General features: G+C 29.5%; 2 protein-coding genes across 2 annotated transcripts; both read right to left on the bottom strand.

Moving 5' to 3' along the window:
- Positions 1-512: 512 nt before the first annotated feature.
- On the bottom strand, positions 513-2714 carry LOAG_04128 (growth/differentiation factor 10; the record flags this gene model as incomplete). Its single annotated transcript, XM_003139665.1, has 4 exons — positions 513-704; positions 842-964; positions 1157-1342; positions 2559-2714. The coding sequence occupies 4 exons, from the start codon at positions 2712-2714 to the stop codon at positions 513-515; spliced, it is 657 nt and encodes a 218-aa protein (XP_003139713.1).
- Positions 2715-2922: 208 nt separating this feature from the next.
- On the bottom strand, positions 2923-4603 carry LOAG_04127 (hypothetical protein; the record flags this gene model as incomplete). Its single annotated transcript, XM_003139664.1, has 4 exons — positions 2923-3087; positions 3348-3569; positions 4003-4064; positions 4513-4603. The coding sequence occupies 4 exons, from the start codon at positions 4601-4603 to the stop codon at positions 2923-2925; spliced, it is 540 nt and encodes a 179-aa protein (XP_003139712.1).
- Between the last annotated feature and the right edge of the window lie 6700 nt (positions 4604-11303).

Here is an 11303-nt window from a genome sequence, read left to right as displayed (position 1 = left end):
TGAAATTTCCACAAGCCCTTTCCTCACTCATATTCTTCATAATGACGAACAATTGGTTTGAAATAAAAGAAATATGAAAATAAGCCTATTTACACATATTGGTTTTATCACTTCGTTAGAACTGTTTCATTATTTGTTAAAAAAATTTGAACATTTCAAAGAGCAACAACATATCACTATTAACTTTTTACTGCTTTCATGATTGTACATGGATATTTGTAGCACAATATGAATTTCAATGATGCAAAATACAAATAATGTCAAGGATTCACTGAGGTATCCATGAGATAATACCAAATAAAACTTGGAGAGAAACAATATTTCCTCACAAATAAATATGTTAAGTGTTGGGAAATGTTAATCAATTAGTTACATCATATCCTCCTTTTGTTGAAATATCGTAATAAAAATACGAATATATTGACTAATTTTTAGTAAATACTAGAAGAATATTATTTTCAAGTAATTTCAAATATTCTGTAACTTCAAAACTGTCACAGCTATTTGTCGTATTATAAACAAGCGCAAGAAGTAACAGTCATTCGTGGGTAATTTTTTAATACAACATTATCCATTTCGTCATAATAAAGTAATGTTAATGAATCCATTTTATCCGGTGCGCAACATACATCCGGAACGTATGGATTCAGGCCCAGTCGATGAATTATTGATTGAACGATCGCATGATTTGATGGATTTACTTCCTAAATCATGCAGATAATTTTAAATAACAAAAATACTTTGTCAACGAAAACTGAAAACTTGGAGTAGGAGTCGAAATATCGACTTGCATAATATAAAAACTTTTAAATTTCATCAAGTTAAAAACCAAACAAAAAACCTTTTTGAGCGGAAAAGGACATGTGCCACTACAATAGTGTGCCTCAAATGATGTTGGCGCAATAATCCAATGTTCCCATCCTATATCCCGAAATCGTACATTCAGTTTTTCTGTTTTGCAGCTCTGTGAAAGCAATACTAGGCATAATTCATTATCGGAACTCATCAAAACTTTGCAAAACGGATATCATTAATCATCAGTTCAATTTAGTACAATTTAGAAGGTAAACCAATCGTTCATAGATGATGAATAGTTCAGTGCCGAAGTCTTAAAATTTTGCTAGAATATGTAAACATTCATGGCAATCAATAGTACCTGAGAAGAATATGGTTCTCCTGGAAGTAGTATCACAGTCAAATCATCATCCTTCTTCTGTTCTATGGAAGGCGAGGGTGAAACTGTCACAGCTTTTGATTTCTTCCTCCTACCAAAGCCCATCATTGGATCATTTCGAGAAGTGCTGCGAATTTTTTGTTGCTTACGCCTTTGTACTGAACGATCCTGCAGAAATTATTTTGTCATTTTTGTTTTTAAATATACCAAAAATCTGCTAGCACTTTTTCATATTATTGTGATAATTACATCTCAAGTAAAAAGTGTCAATATATATAACTATCCAAAATTACTCTATCATATATCCATGTAAATAAATCTAATTATGCATCACATAACTACATACAAATATAGCTGAACCTGATATAGAATGTTAGTATACTATTTAAATTTTATATCCGGCCAAATATTGCTTATATCTTAATACTTGGGCAAATATCATCTTCCAACCTATGTGAGAGGCAGATACCGTTTTTATCTTATAGAGAGATAAAATTTTTATTATATGAGATATATGTTTGATGAATATGCATATTTTGTATAAATTTAGCCCAAATAATATAATCATGACATAAAATTTCATATGAAATGTAATATCGCAGATAATATCATACATTGTATTTTGGATATTTGTAACATATCTCTTGCATATTTGTCATTATATGGATAGCTAAAATAATAAGCTAAGTAGAAGGAGGTAATTTTAAGATTAAGACCGAGATGATTGCTAATTTTAGATAATTCGTTCTCGGCATTCCAGATTTCATCCTCCTAATTTTTTCATTTGTAAGACTGTCACGATTTTTGGTAGCAAGCTTCCAATGTTATCGGGAAGGAAAATTGTTCATAGTAATTTTTATTCTCTCATTTTTAATACTTTTGCACGGCTCTAATTTTAAAGGCCAACATTACACAAAGTAAAAAATGTTGCAAAAATGATAAGAAAATAAATTCAAAAATAATTTTCAAAAAACATCCACTGAAAATAATTGTAAAATGTTAATTGTATTCCTCGTTCTTTCATTGTGCAGGTTCAGTTACAAATAATTTTGTGAATTAATACGGCAAAGTAAATGTCGTTTAAAAGCAGTGGAAACTTTTCTGCAGTGACAACTGATAGCAACAAACTGGTGATATTGTCCGTTGTTTCATCTAATTACTTTTTTTGTCCTTGTTAATTATTGAGAATTCTCAAAATGAAATTTAAAAAATGCATGCAATTGAAATTCTAACGGATGTATGTAAGGATTATTAGGTAAGTAAGTGCCATAGCCAAAACTAATGTAATTCGGATATTGATTTTCAAAGAATAGGTGAATCAAAATTATCAGGAATTTTTGATTTGCAAATTTTTTTCGTTTATCAAAAAAAATGAAACAAATACTTGTTTCCGACTCCGGAGTATTCGTGGTCCTAAATCTCGGATTTTTTTAAGATGTTGTTTGGTTCCTTCCTCTGAATTGTCATCATTACCATCATGCTTTTCTTTCGCTGAATATGCATAATACTGGAACATCCTTTTTGAGCGCTTTTTAGCCATTCCGGATGGCGAATTCTTTGGAGCGTCTTAAATAAGCACTCTTTTTTTTTTTTGTATCGAAATGAAAAATTAGCCTTAGCATAAATTTGACAGTTTGTTAAAAGATAGTCAAAATACTTCACATTTTAAATTTAAATCGATGACTATAGAAATAAGAAACTACTGACAGTTAATGAAAAGGAATTATTTTTAACAATTTCTTAAAATATCAATAAATTTCACCAGTATGCAAATCAGGAATTGCTTTCTCATTGAATGTAAACTGAAATTTCCCACCATCAGTTAACAACGGTTCATCGGCATATACAAGCAGGAAGGGTGTATTCCGTTTGATTAATTCGGCACATTTCATCTTTTTACCGTTTCTCAGAAACTGAAATTTTTAGTTGTTTTACTATATTTTTATCAAAATTCACATTATAATGGGTTTTAAGTTTTTATTAAAGTAAACCGATAGATAACAAGTTTCGATAGGAATATTCATAGTCTTATTCTGCTATACCAATATCTCAAGCAGTGAACGGATAATTATAATAATTATGGCCAAATAATTACTCAACGCTGTAACGAGTAAATCGGGTAAGTTGTACCGACAATAACACTTTTGTTTGTGGAAATAATCAGATAACATACCTTCACAGTAACAACAGTTTGATTTGTTTGTAATGCTTCATTAATCAATTTAGTCATATCGAAGCTAAGCCAATAACGTGACAATGCTGTAGGCGGTAATCGTACGATTTGCGCTTTCGTATTACTTTGGAAAATTCCAATTGCTTTTACAATTTCTTTCATTTGTTTCCAAGTGAAACGATGTTTATACTGGATATTATAATGTAGTTCAGCTTGAACTATCTGGAATACAAACTTGCTCAGATGTATAATCACAGAAATTTTATGTGTCATTTAGAAATATCGAACGAGACAGTGAGTATTGATTGATTATGCTATGTTCGTTGTACGTTGCAGTTGCAGATAAATTAATTAGTACTTCTGATAATTGCACAAGTAACACAATTAACTGTTACTTGATATTCTAACACTAAGGATATCAACCCCCCTCTCAATAACGAAAAAGTTATAAATAACTGATGCTTACGTTCCAATATTAAAAAATTAAATTTGCTGAAAATTAATTGGCATTCGAAAACAAAAAAGAAAAGGAAAAATTTTTGCACAAGGTTGCTAATTAATAATTCAAAGCAGCTGCTGCAAATTATGCATTAAAAAAAATAGGCAATGATAAATTGGTACATCTGATATAAAGGTAAATTATTTTGTTGCATACCTGTTCACTTGGCTTAATTGTATTCAGCTTAAATATCAACAGCTCTTCATCAAACAATATTCCTGAAATATGATCATGTTCTCAAAGCTAATTACAAGCAGTTTTTAATGAGTGGTATTTTTTTTTGTTTGTCTTTCCTTCAATCATGAGAAATTTATTAGTGCATAAAAATTCATTGCATCGTACTATTGAAATATAAAACAATTTTTTCTCAAACTTTATCGTCAATTATTTTCTTGAAAAATATAAATATTACCAGCAGATAGCTTGCTAATTATTATCTTTTTGCAGGTGTGGGAAAAGTGATACTGTAAGAAAGCGATAAAGGGATATTATTAATTGGTATTGAGATTATCTACGATTTGGAACCCAAACTTAACCGAAAGCCTACCAAATCAGTTGGATCATTTTAATGACACAAATGCAATGCTTTTTGAGAAAGACGGATGGAGGCCATTTTTGAAATATTGTGCTAGTTTATTTTCAAAGTTTAAAATTTAAATTTTTTACCAGTTATCGGAGTGATACTTCTTACAATATTTCCAAGCTGGTAATGCTGAGTACCGTTGCTTTCTTTGTATCTGTTGAACAAACGAAGCATATATTTCGAAGCAGCGTTTTCGGTGCGTGATTTAGATCTTATGACATCACCTAAAAGTATTTCATTGATAAATCAAAGCAATTAGGATGATAGAATGAGATAAATGGATGATTGATAGAAAACTTAAAATTGAAGAGAGGAAGAATGAATGGACTAGCCTGGTAACTGCTCGAAATCCAACAATTCCTTGACAGTCTTTTGTAAAATGGCTATTTGCTTTTCATTTGGCTTCAAAATTAACGAATCAATGAAGCAAATGCTCATTAACAGTAAAAACAGTAACACTAACTTTGGATCAATTGAATGTTTCATTTCATTTCTGAAATTATTCACCCTCATTATATTTGTTTAGCAATTATTTGCGCATTCGCATGACAGATTATTTGGATAAAATATTTAACATTGCTTGAACCATTTTCAAATTGATAATATTGTTTTCTTGAAGATAATTTATTTTCAGTTTATCTCTTTTGGGTAAATATTTCATCGATAACAAAGTAATTTCATAATATTGGCAAATTTGGAGATTTTTATTCGAAAAGATAGTTGAAATTAAATTGGAAAGTAATATAACTATTAATCACAATATTTATTTTCAGTTACTTTAACAGTTGCTATTAAAATTCAATTCAGTTACTTTAATAGCAGTTTAATAGTTGTTTTGTTACTTTCTTTTATTGATATAATCAGTTTTATTTAAATCTTTATTTTTTTGTAATAAAGAAATTGGTTAATCAATATTTTTAAATAGAATTAACCGGTAATACCTTTGCAGCAATTTAGCCTTGATTAGTAGCTAATGATGACGCAGATTTTGAAAATTTTAAGCAATAATTGATTATTTAAATTCTTGCAAAGGAAAAGCTTGGAAAATTACATTCAAATTACGAACGAAATACCGAATATAAGTAATTTATGATATGCGAAAGTGGAAACATTGCTAGCTGCTAAGAATTAAAATGTGGTACGGTACTTGTCTCTAGTTCTATTGATATGACAACTTTGAGAAATGATTATGTGAAAGAATTACAACTTGTAAAGTTTTGCTTTCTTTTTGTCTTCTCTTTTTGCTAAAAATTTTCATCACAACAGTAATATCAGGGAGTAAATAAATCGTAGAACAGTTTTGCTGTACAATGATTACTGTAACATGTGAAATCGTGATCAAAGTAATTAGCGTACGACATATTTTACCAGATAATAATTATCGTAGTAGTGAAATGAAGGCGGAATGGTATTCCCGAATGATTATACATTTAAATGAAGGAAATGACATGAATGGATTGGATGCAAACTGCATGCGAAACTTGATGCATGCAAATATTCCATGCGGGAAAATAGATCAGAGATGCGAAAGCTTTATCAAAGCTTTGAAAAGGATAAATCCTGAAAAAAAAAAAGCCTAATGAAAGATTCCAGTACAAGGATTTCCTTATTGGCTTTTAACTTGAAGAACAAATAGGTAGTTCGATTAATTAGAAGTTAATTATCCGGAAATTAGAAAAAAGATTGAACTTAAATCTAATCCAATAAATGATATAATATTGTACTACGTTTTTTCTATATTTGCCAGACATTACAAAAAGTTTTCTATAATAGAATAAGCTCTGGTTCATCAAATTAAGGCTTCATAGATTTGTAGTAACCATTAGACTTAGCCATGGCTTCATCCACGACACTTCTCTTATTCATTACATTACTTTAAGGATACTGTAAATAGAAAGATCACTTTCCTTCTCATCAGTGTGTATTAAGAATTTTGTTATTTTGTGTGGAGGATCATCCTTTCATTAATTCCAAAACTATCCAACTCTTATTAATCCGCAAAAAGTTGAATCATAAATTTGAGAAGTAGTAAGACCAAGGAATCATCCATCTCTTGTGATTAACAATTATCACAGAGATGAATATGACTTGGTGTTAATTCATTTAAATTGAAATTAAATTAATAGAATAAAAAAGTGAATGGTTTTTTTAAAAGTTTTCCATCAACACAACTGCTAATTTAAATTAATTAAACAGAAATAAATATTTGCAGTAGACTGAAAGGTAAAGTGATCAATGCTGGAAGTTTGCCATAATGTCAAATTAATGCATTAACAGCAGCAACAGTACCGTTTCCGTCATTATTGCTTGGAAGAAAGGATTGAAAAGGGGTGGGAGTGAAGCGGGAAAGAAGTTAAACAAACAAATCTATGAATTTGTAAAATCTGTTGAAGAATTAGTAATATAGCAGAGGGCATTAGGGGAGGGGTTGATTAAAGACAAAGAAGAACATATGTAAAGGAGGACAGTTGTTTGATGGTGAAGAAGAAGGAAGGGAAAGTTTGAAAAGAGGATTGAAATAGGAAAGGGATCAGGAGATGAACAGGAGAATTAAATGAATTAAAGCTAGGTATCAAGAATTCTCGATCAACTAAAAAGTAAGAAAAAAAGTGGGGTAAAATATAACAAAAAATGGACAAACGCGCCACAGTTACAGTTGTAGTAGCACTTTCCCATCCTAAATATTCATTCACATCAAATCCTTTTCCATTATACCGTCCATCCATTCATTCATCCATCCATCCATCCATCTTACCATCCATCCATCCATCTCCATCCATCTATCTATCTCTTGAACAATCGGCCTCAAACACTTGCAATAACATTTACGTTAGCAACACACCCCATTTAAAATGTATGGGGCAACGAACAAGAAGTGACTGACTGATCCATTCATCCGCTAAACATAAACTTACACAACTGACCATCACTATCACCATCATTATCACCATCGCCACCAGCAAAATTCTTAAGTAACCGAATGAACGAGCTAGCAAGCAATTTCAACTTCTTCCCTCATTCATTTATTTCCTTCTGGAAATTATCATTAAATGGCTTTGTTATCGTTAAATTGTTGAAATGACTTCTGTTACTATCTACTGATAAGTAATTGTTGTTTACAATCATCATGGTACAATTTAATTACAATATCGATTAACTACTTATCAATGATTAGTATCTTAATTTTTTTCTTAATGCATAAAAGAATGAACTGATTTTCATTTCGTACTGTACTACTTATCATATTCGATCAAGGGTGGGGAGTTTAGCACTTCACCACATCTCGATCAATTATAATCAGCTACTACTGTAGGTGGAATAGCAAAAATATGATTGATTAAATAAGCATCAAAAAAAAAAAATTTAGATGTATTGTTTTGATAGCACTCATAAAATTTGAATTTAAAATTGTCATAATGACTTTATGATTAGCAAATTCGAATTTGCAATATGAGATACGGTTTTGGACAATTAGATAAATTGAGGAAATTGGGAAAAGTGCAATTGGATGGAAGGTGAAATCAATTGAAGCGATGATAATTACGAGTAAAAGCATCTAAGAATTGATGGAAAATGATGGGAAACAAGCTGAATAGCATAAATCACTTAAATAAGTAATGAACTAGCATGCAATGGTCATCTGGTATCATGAATCATGCAAATTACAATTATTTAATAATTATTTAAGAAAAACGCAACTACATGAAATTTTTGAGCTATTTGAAATTGTTGAAATCATTTTATAAATTTGAAATCATCAAGCAAAATGCTACCATTTAATACATAAAACATTGATCGTTTATGAAGATAAGAAGAAATATGCATTTCTAATTACATCGTCTGCTTATAGATTAAATCGAATAGTTTAATAATTCATAGCTTCAACTCATTATCTTGAACTGGTGCATGATCATATCCAATATTTAACCTTACTAACTTTATCAAAAAAAAAATAAAAAAAAACTCAAACTGACGCAATATCATGTTCAATTTGACTTTAATACCACTTAAAAAATAGATAAAATCAATACTTACACTTACTGATCATATCGACAATTTTGGTCAAAAGTATAAAAGTTTTAAAAATGATTTTAATTAATGACAAATATGTAAAACTTTTGTCTTTTGTTTCATTGCATTATTCTTAAAATTTACGTATAAATTTGGGTTCGCACGAAATTCCCTTCAAATTCTAGCAACGAAAAAAAAAATTGGAGCGAAATATTTCATAAATTTGTAAATATTATTTCTTCTTATCAATGTTCGCATGAATATTTTGAAACACTTTCATCGCAAATGGTTAATTTAAGCAGTCAAATCTTTCTTTTACAACTATTTGCTAGTTTAGATATCATTTAGTACTAATCTTAACATTTGGTAATTAATTCTTGCTTAATATAAATGAGACTTTCCACAAATGATATCAAATGATAATTGAAATAAATGAATAACTTTTAAGATGAATTGAATTTCGTAAAATTACTGTTTCTTTATTTCACCTGCTTGACCTATTATTTCAATTCAAGCAAATTCTCCATAATATTTTTTTCCAGCTATCAATAAATTAAATATTGCATTGGATAAAAAATCTATCTGCATTATTCAAAATATTTCCGTTTCATGGAATGGTACACAATTTATTTTATTATTTGACCTTTCACCCTTTTTTTTTAACTTACTGGAACTTGTTAATGACTCATACTTGGATTTTTTTGCTTCTTTGATAGAGAAAAAAAAACCTATTTTAGATATTCTTGTATTCAAATTTATGTTTAAAGCACTATTTTTTCCATTTCCCGTTTTTTCGAATTTCAAAAATTTTTTGAAATTACTCGTTATGTTTTCATTCCAAAAAAAAAAGAAAAAAGTCACATGTATGGAACAGATGTTTGCCAGGTGTCTCATTTATTTTAACATTTCAGTGACGATATTCTTCAGAATCTTTTTTTTATCAGTTTAATTATTGAAGATAATAGTGGAAAGTTTAATGAAAAGGTGTAGGAGATGAATAGGCATTTTCAAGCGTGGATCTCGAATACCTATGGCATATTTGTTGTCATTGATTTTGTCATACATTTTTTCTTTTGTGTCTTTAAATATTCCATAAGAAATGAAAGAAAGGATATAATATAACATTTGTCGTGATATCGTTAATAACTCTTACGGTAAATTCAGTTTTGAGAAGTCCTATAGCAATAATTAGCCTGGAAAGTTTATTATAAACCTTATCTATTCTAAAGTCGATTTACCTATTTAATTAGCCATGATTCAATCAGTTTAGGTAGTTACATTTTTCAAAGATATGTACAACAATCTCATACATCTTGTTAATTTTAATCCTAATTTTTTGTCATTTTTTCCTATTTTTCGGATTGAAAATATTCGTGCGCATGCGTTTGCCAGTAAATTCGTCCACTGAAATCATATCAAGTATCCCGGAAATTAGATATTCACAGCAATATCATTTTTAGCTCTTACATACCTCAATCTATCCCAATTCCTCCTCCCTCCTTATTTCACTTACATCCGTTGGATTTACCAAAAACAGATTCTCAAACTTCGTTATTTACTGATTAGCTCCATTTATTGGACGAACGAATAATTTGATCTATTTCGTTTAGTGAAATTATAACTAAATTTAAATTTCAACCTGTGACATTAACAATTAATTCAAATTGTTAGCCAATTTCAGGTTGTTTAAAGATCAATAAAAATAATCATGCATGATTACAGAGGTCAAATAGGGTGAGGGAGAAAGCATAGGAAGGAAATACTTGGAATAATCAATACTAAAACTATAATATACTATAATTGCATCGTTCTGATATCAAATTAACTTTCTTAATCAAATTCATGCAACACCATTCCTTGCTATTTTGTTGCAATGCTATCTCATGCAACAATATTTTATGATTTGATTAATCATTCATATTAAAATAAAATAAACTTACTTTTAGGTTTTATAGTATTTTAACTATTCTAATTTTTTCTTCGAACTAAGAAAAAAGAAAATATAATTCACACAAATTCTCTCTCATTCTCACATCTTTGAACAACTTCCAATCACTTAACTATTGCGCAATTTTTTCTTTTTTCTCTCTTTTCTTTTTTATATTTCCGATGTTCATTCATCCGTTCATTTAATGAACTTTTCTTCTTTCTTTTTTCCCATATCTTTCTGGTCAAAAAAAAAAAATCAGTTTATTCATTAATGTGGCGCAATTGGAAAGGAGTGACGAATTGATATCATACACAGGTGCATGCCAAATACTGTAAGAAAAAAAAAAAAAAGAAAACCATACATATGGTAAAGGAAAAGAAAAAGCATATAATGGAGGATAACGAAAAATAGGTTTATAGAATATGCGTTTGATTTAGGACACGTCAACGAAAAGCAAAGGATACCGTAAATGGATACGTTAACGAAAAAAATAGGTTAAGCACAACATAATCGATTTGGATATTCATGATAAAATGAAAAGAAAGGGAAAAATAACAACAAAAATCATGTGTAGAAGCTCATACGTTTAGGTTACGTGAACACTTTCAGGACAAGAGCGCCAGGATAGTGTTATGGAAGAAAGTGGCAAAGTGCATGTAATTTCAATAAGTTTTATTAAACACAGATGTTAAATTTTGGAGTAAAATGTAAAAAGTATCAAAGAATATTGAAGGACAATTTCTGATCGAAAACTTCGATTGCAACAGCACAAGGGCAATAAATCTATGAGTGATTGTTGAATTTTCAAATTTCACTCCAATTTCCTTTCATCATTTTAGGAATTAAGTCTAATCATATGAGTTATCTCGGTTTTTTCCTTTTTTTTCCAAAATTTGAATTTTAACATAAATTTTGGGAACAAACAAAGTAAAA

Source organism: Loa loa (genome assembly GCF_000183805.2).
Source record: "Loa loa unplaced genomic scaffold supercont3.117, whole genome shotgun sequence".
Classification (NCBI taxonomy): domain Eukaryota; kingdom Metazoa; phylum Nematoda; class Chromadorea; order Rhabditida; family Onchocercidae; genus Loa; species Loa loa.
This window is presented reverse-complemented; position numbering and strand designations above follow the sequence as displayed.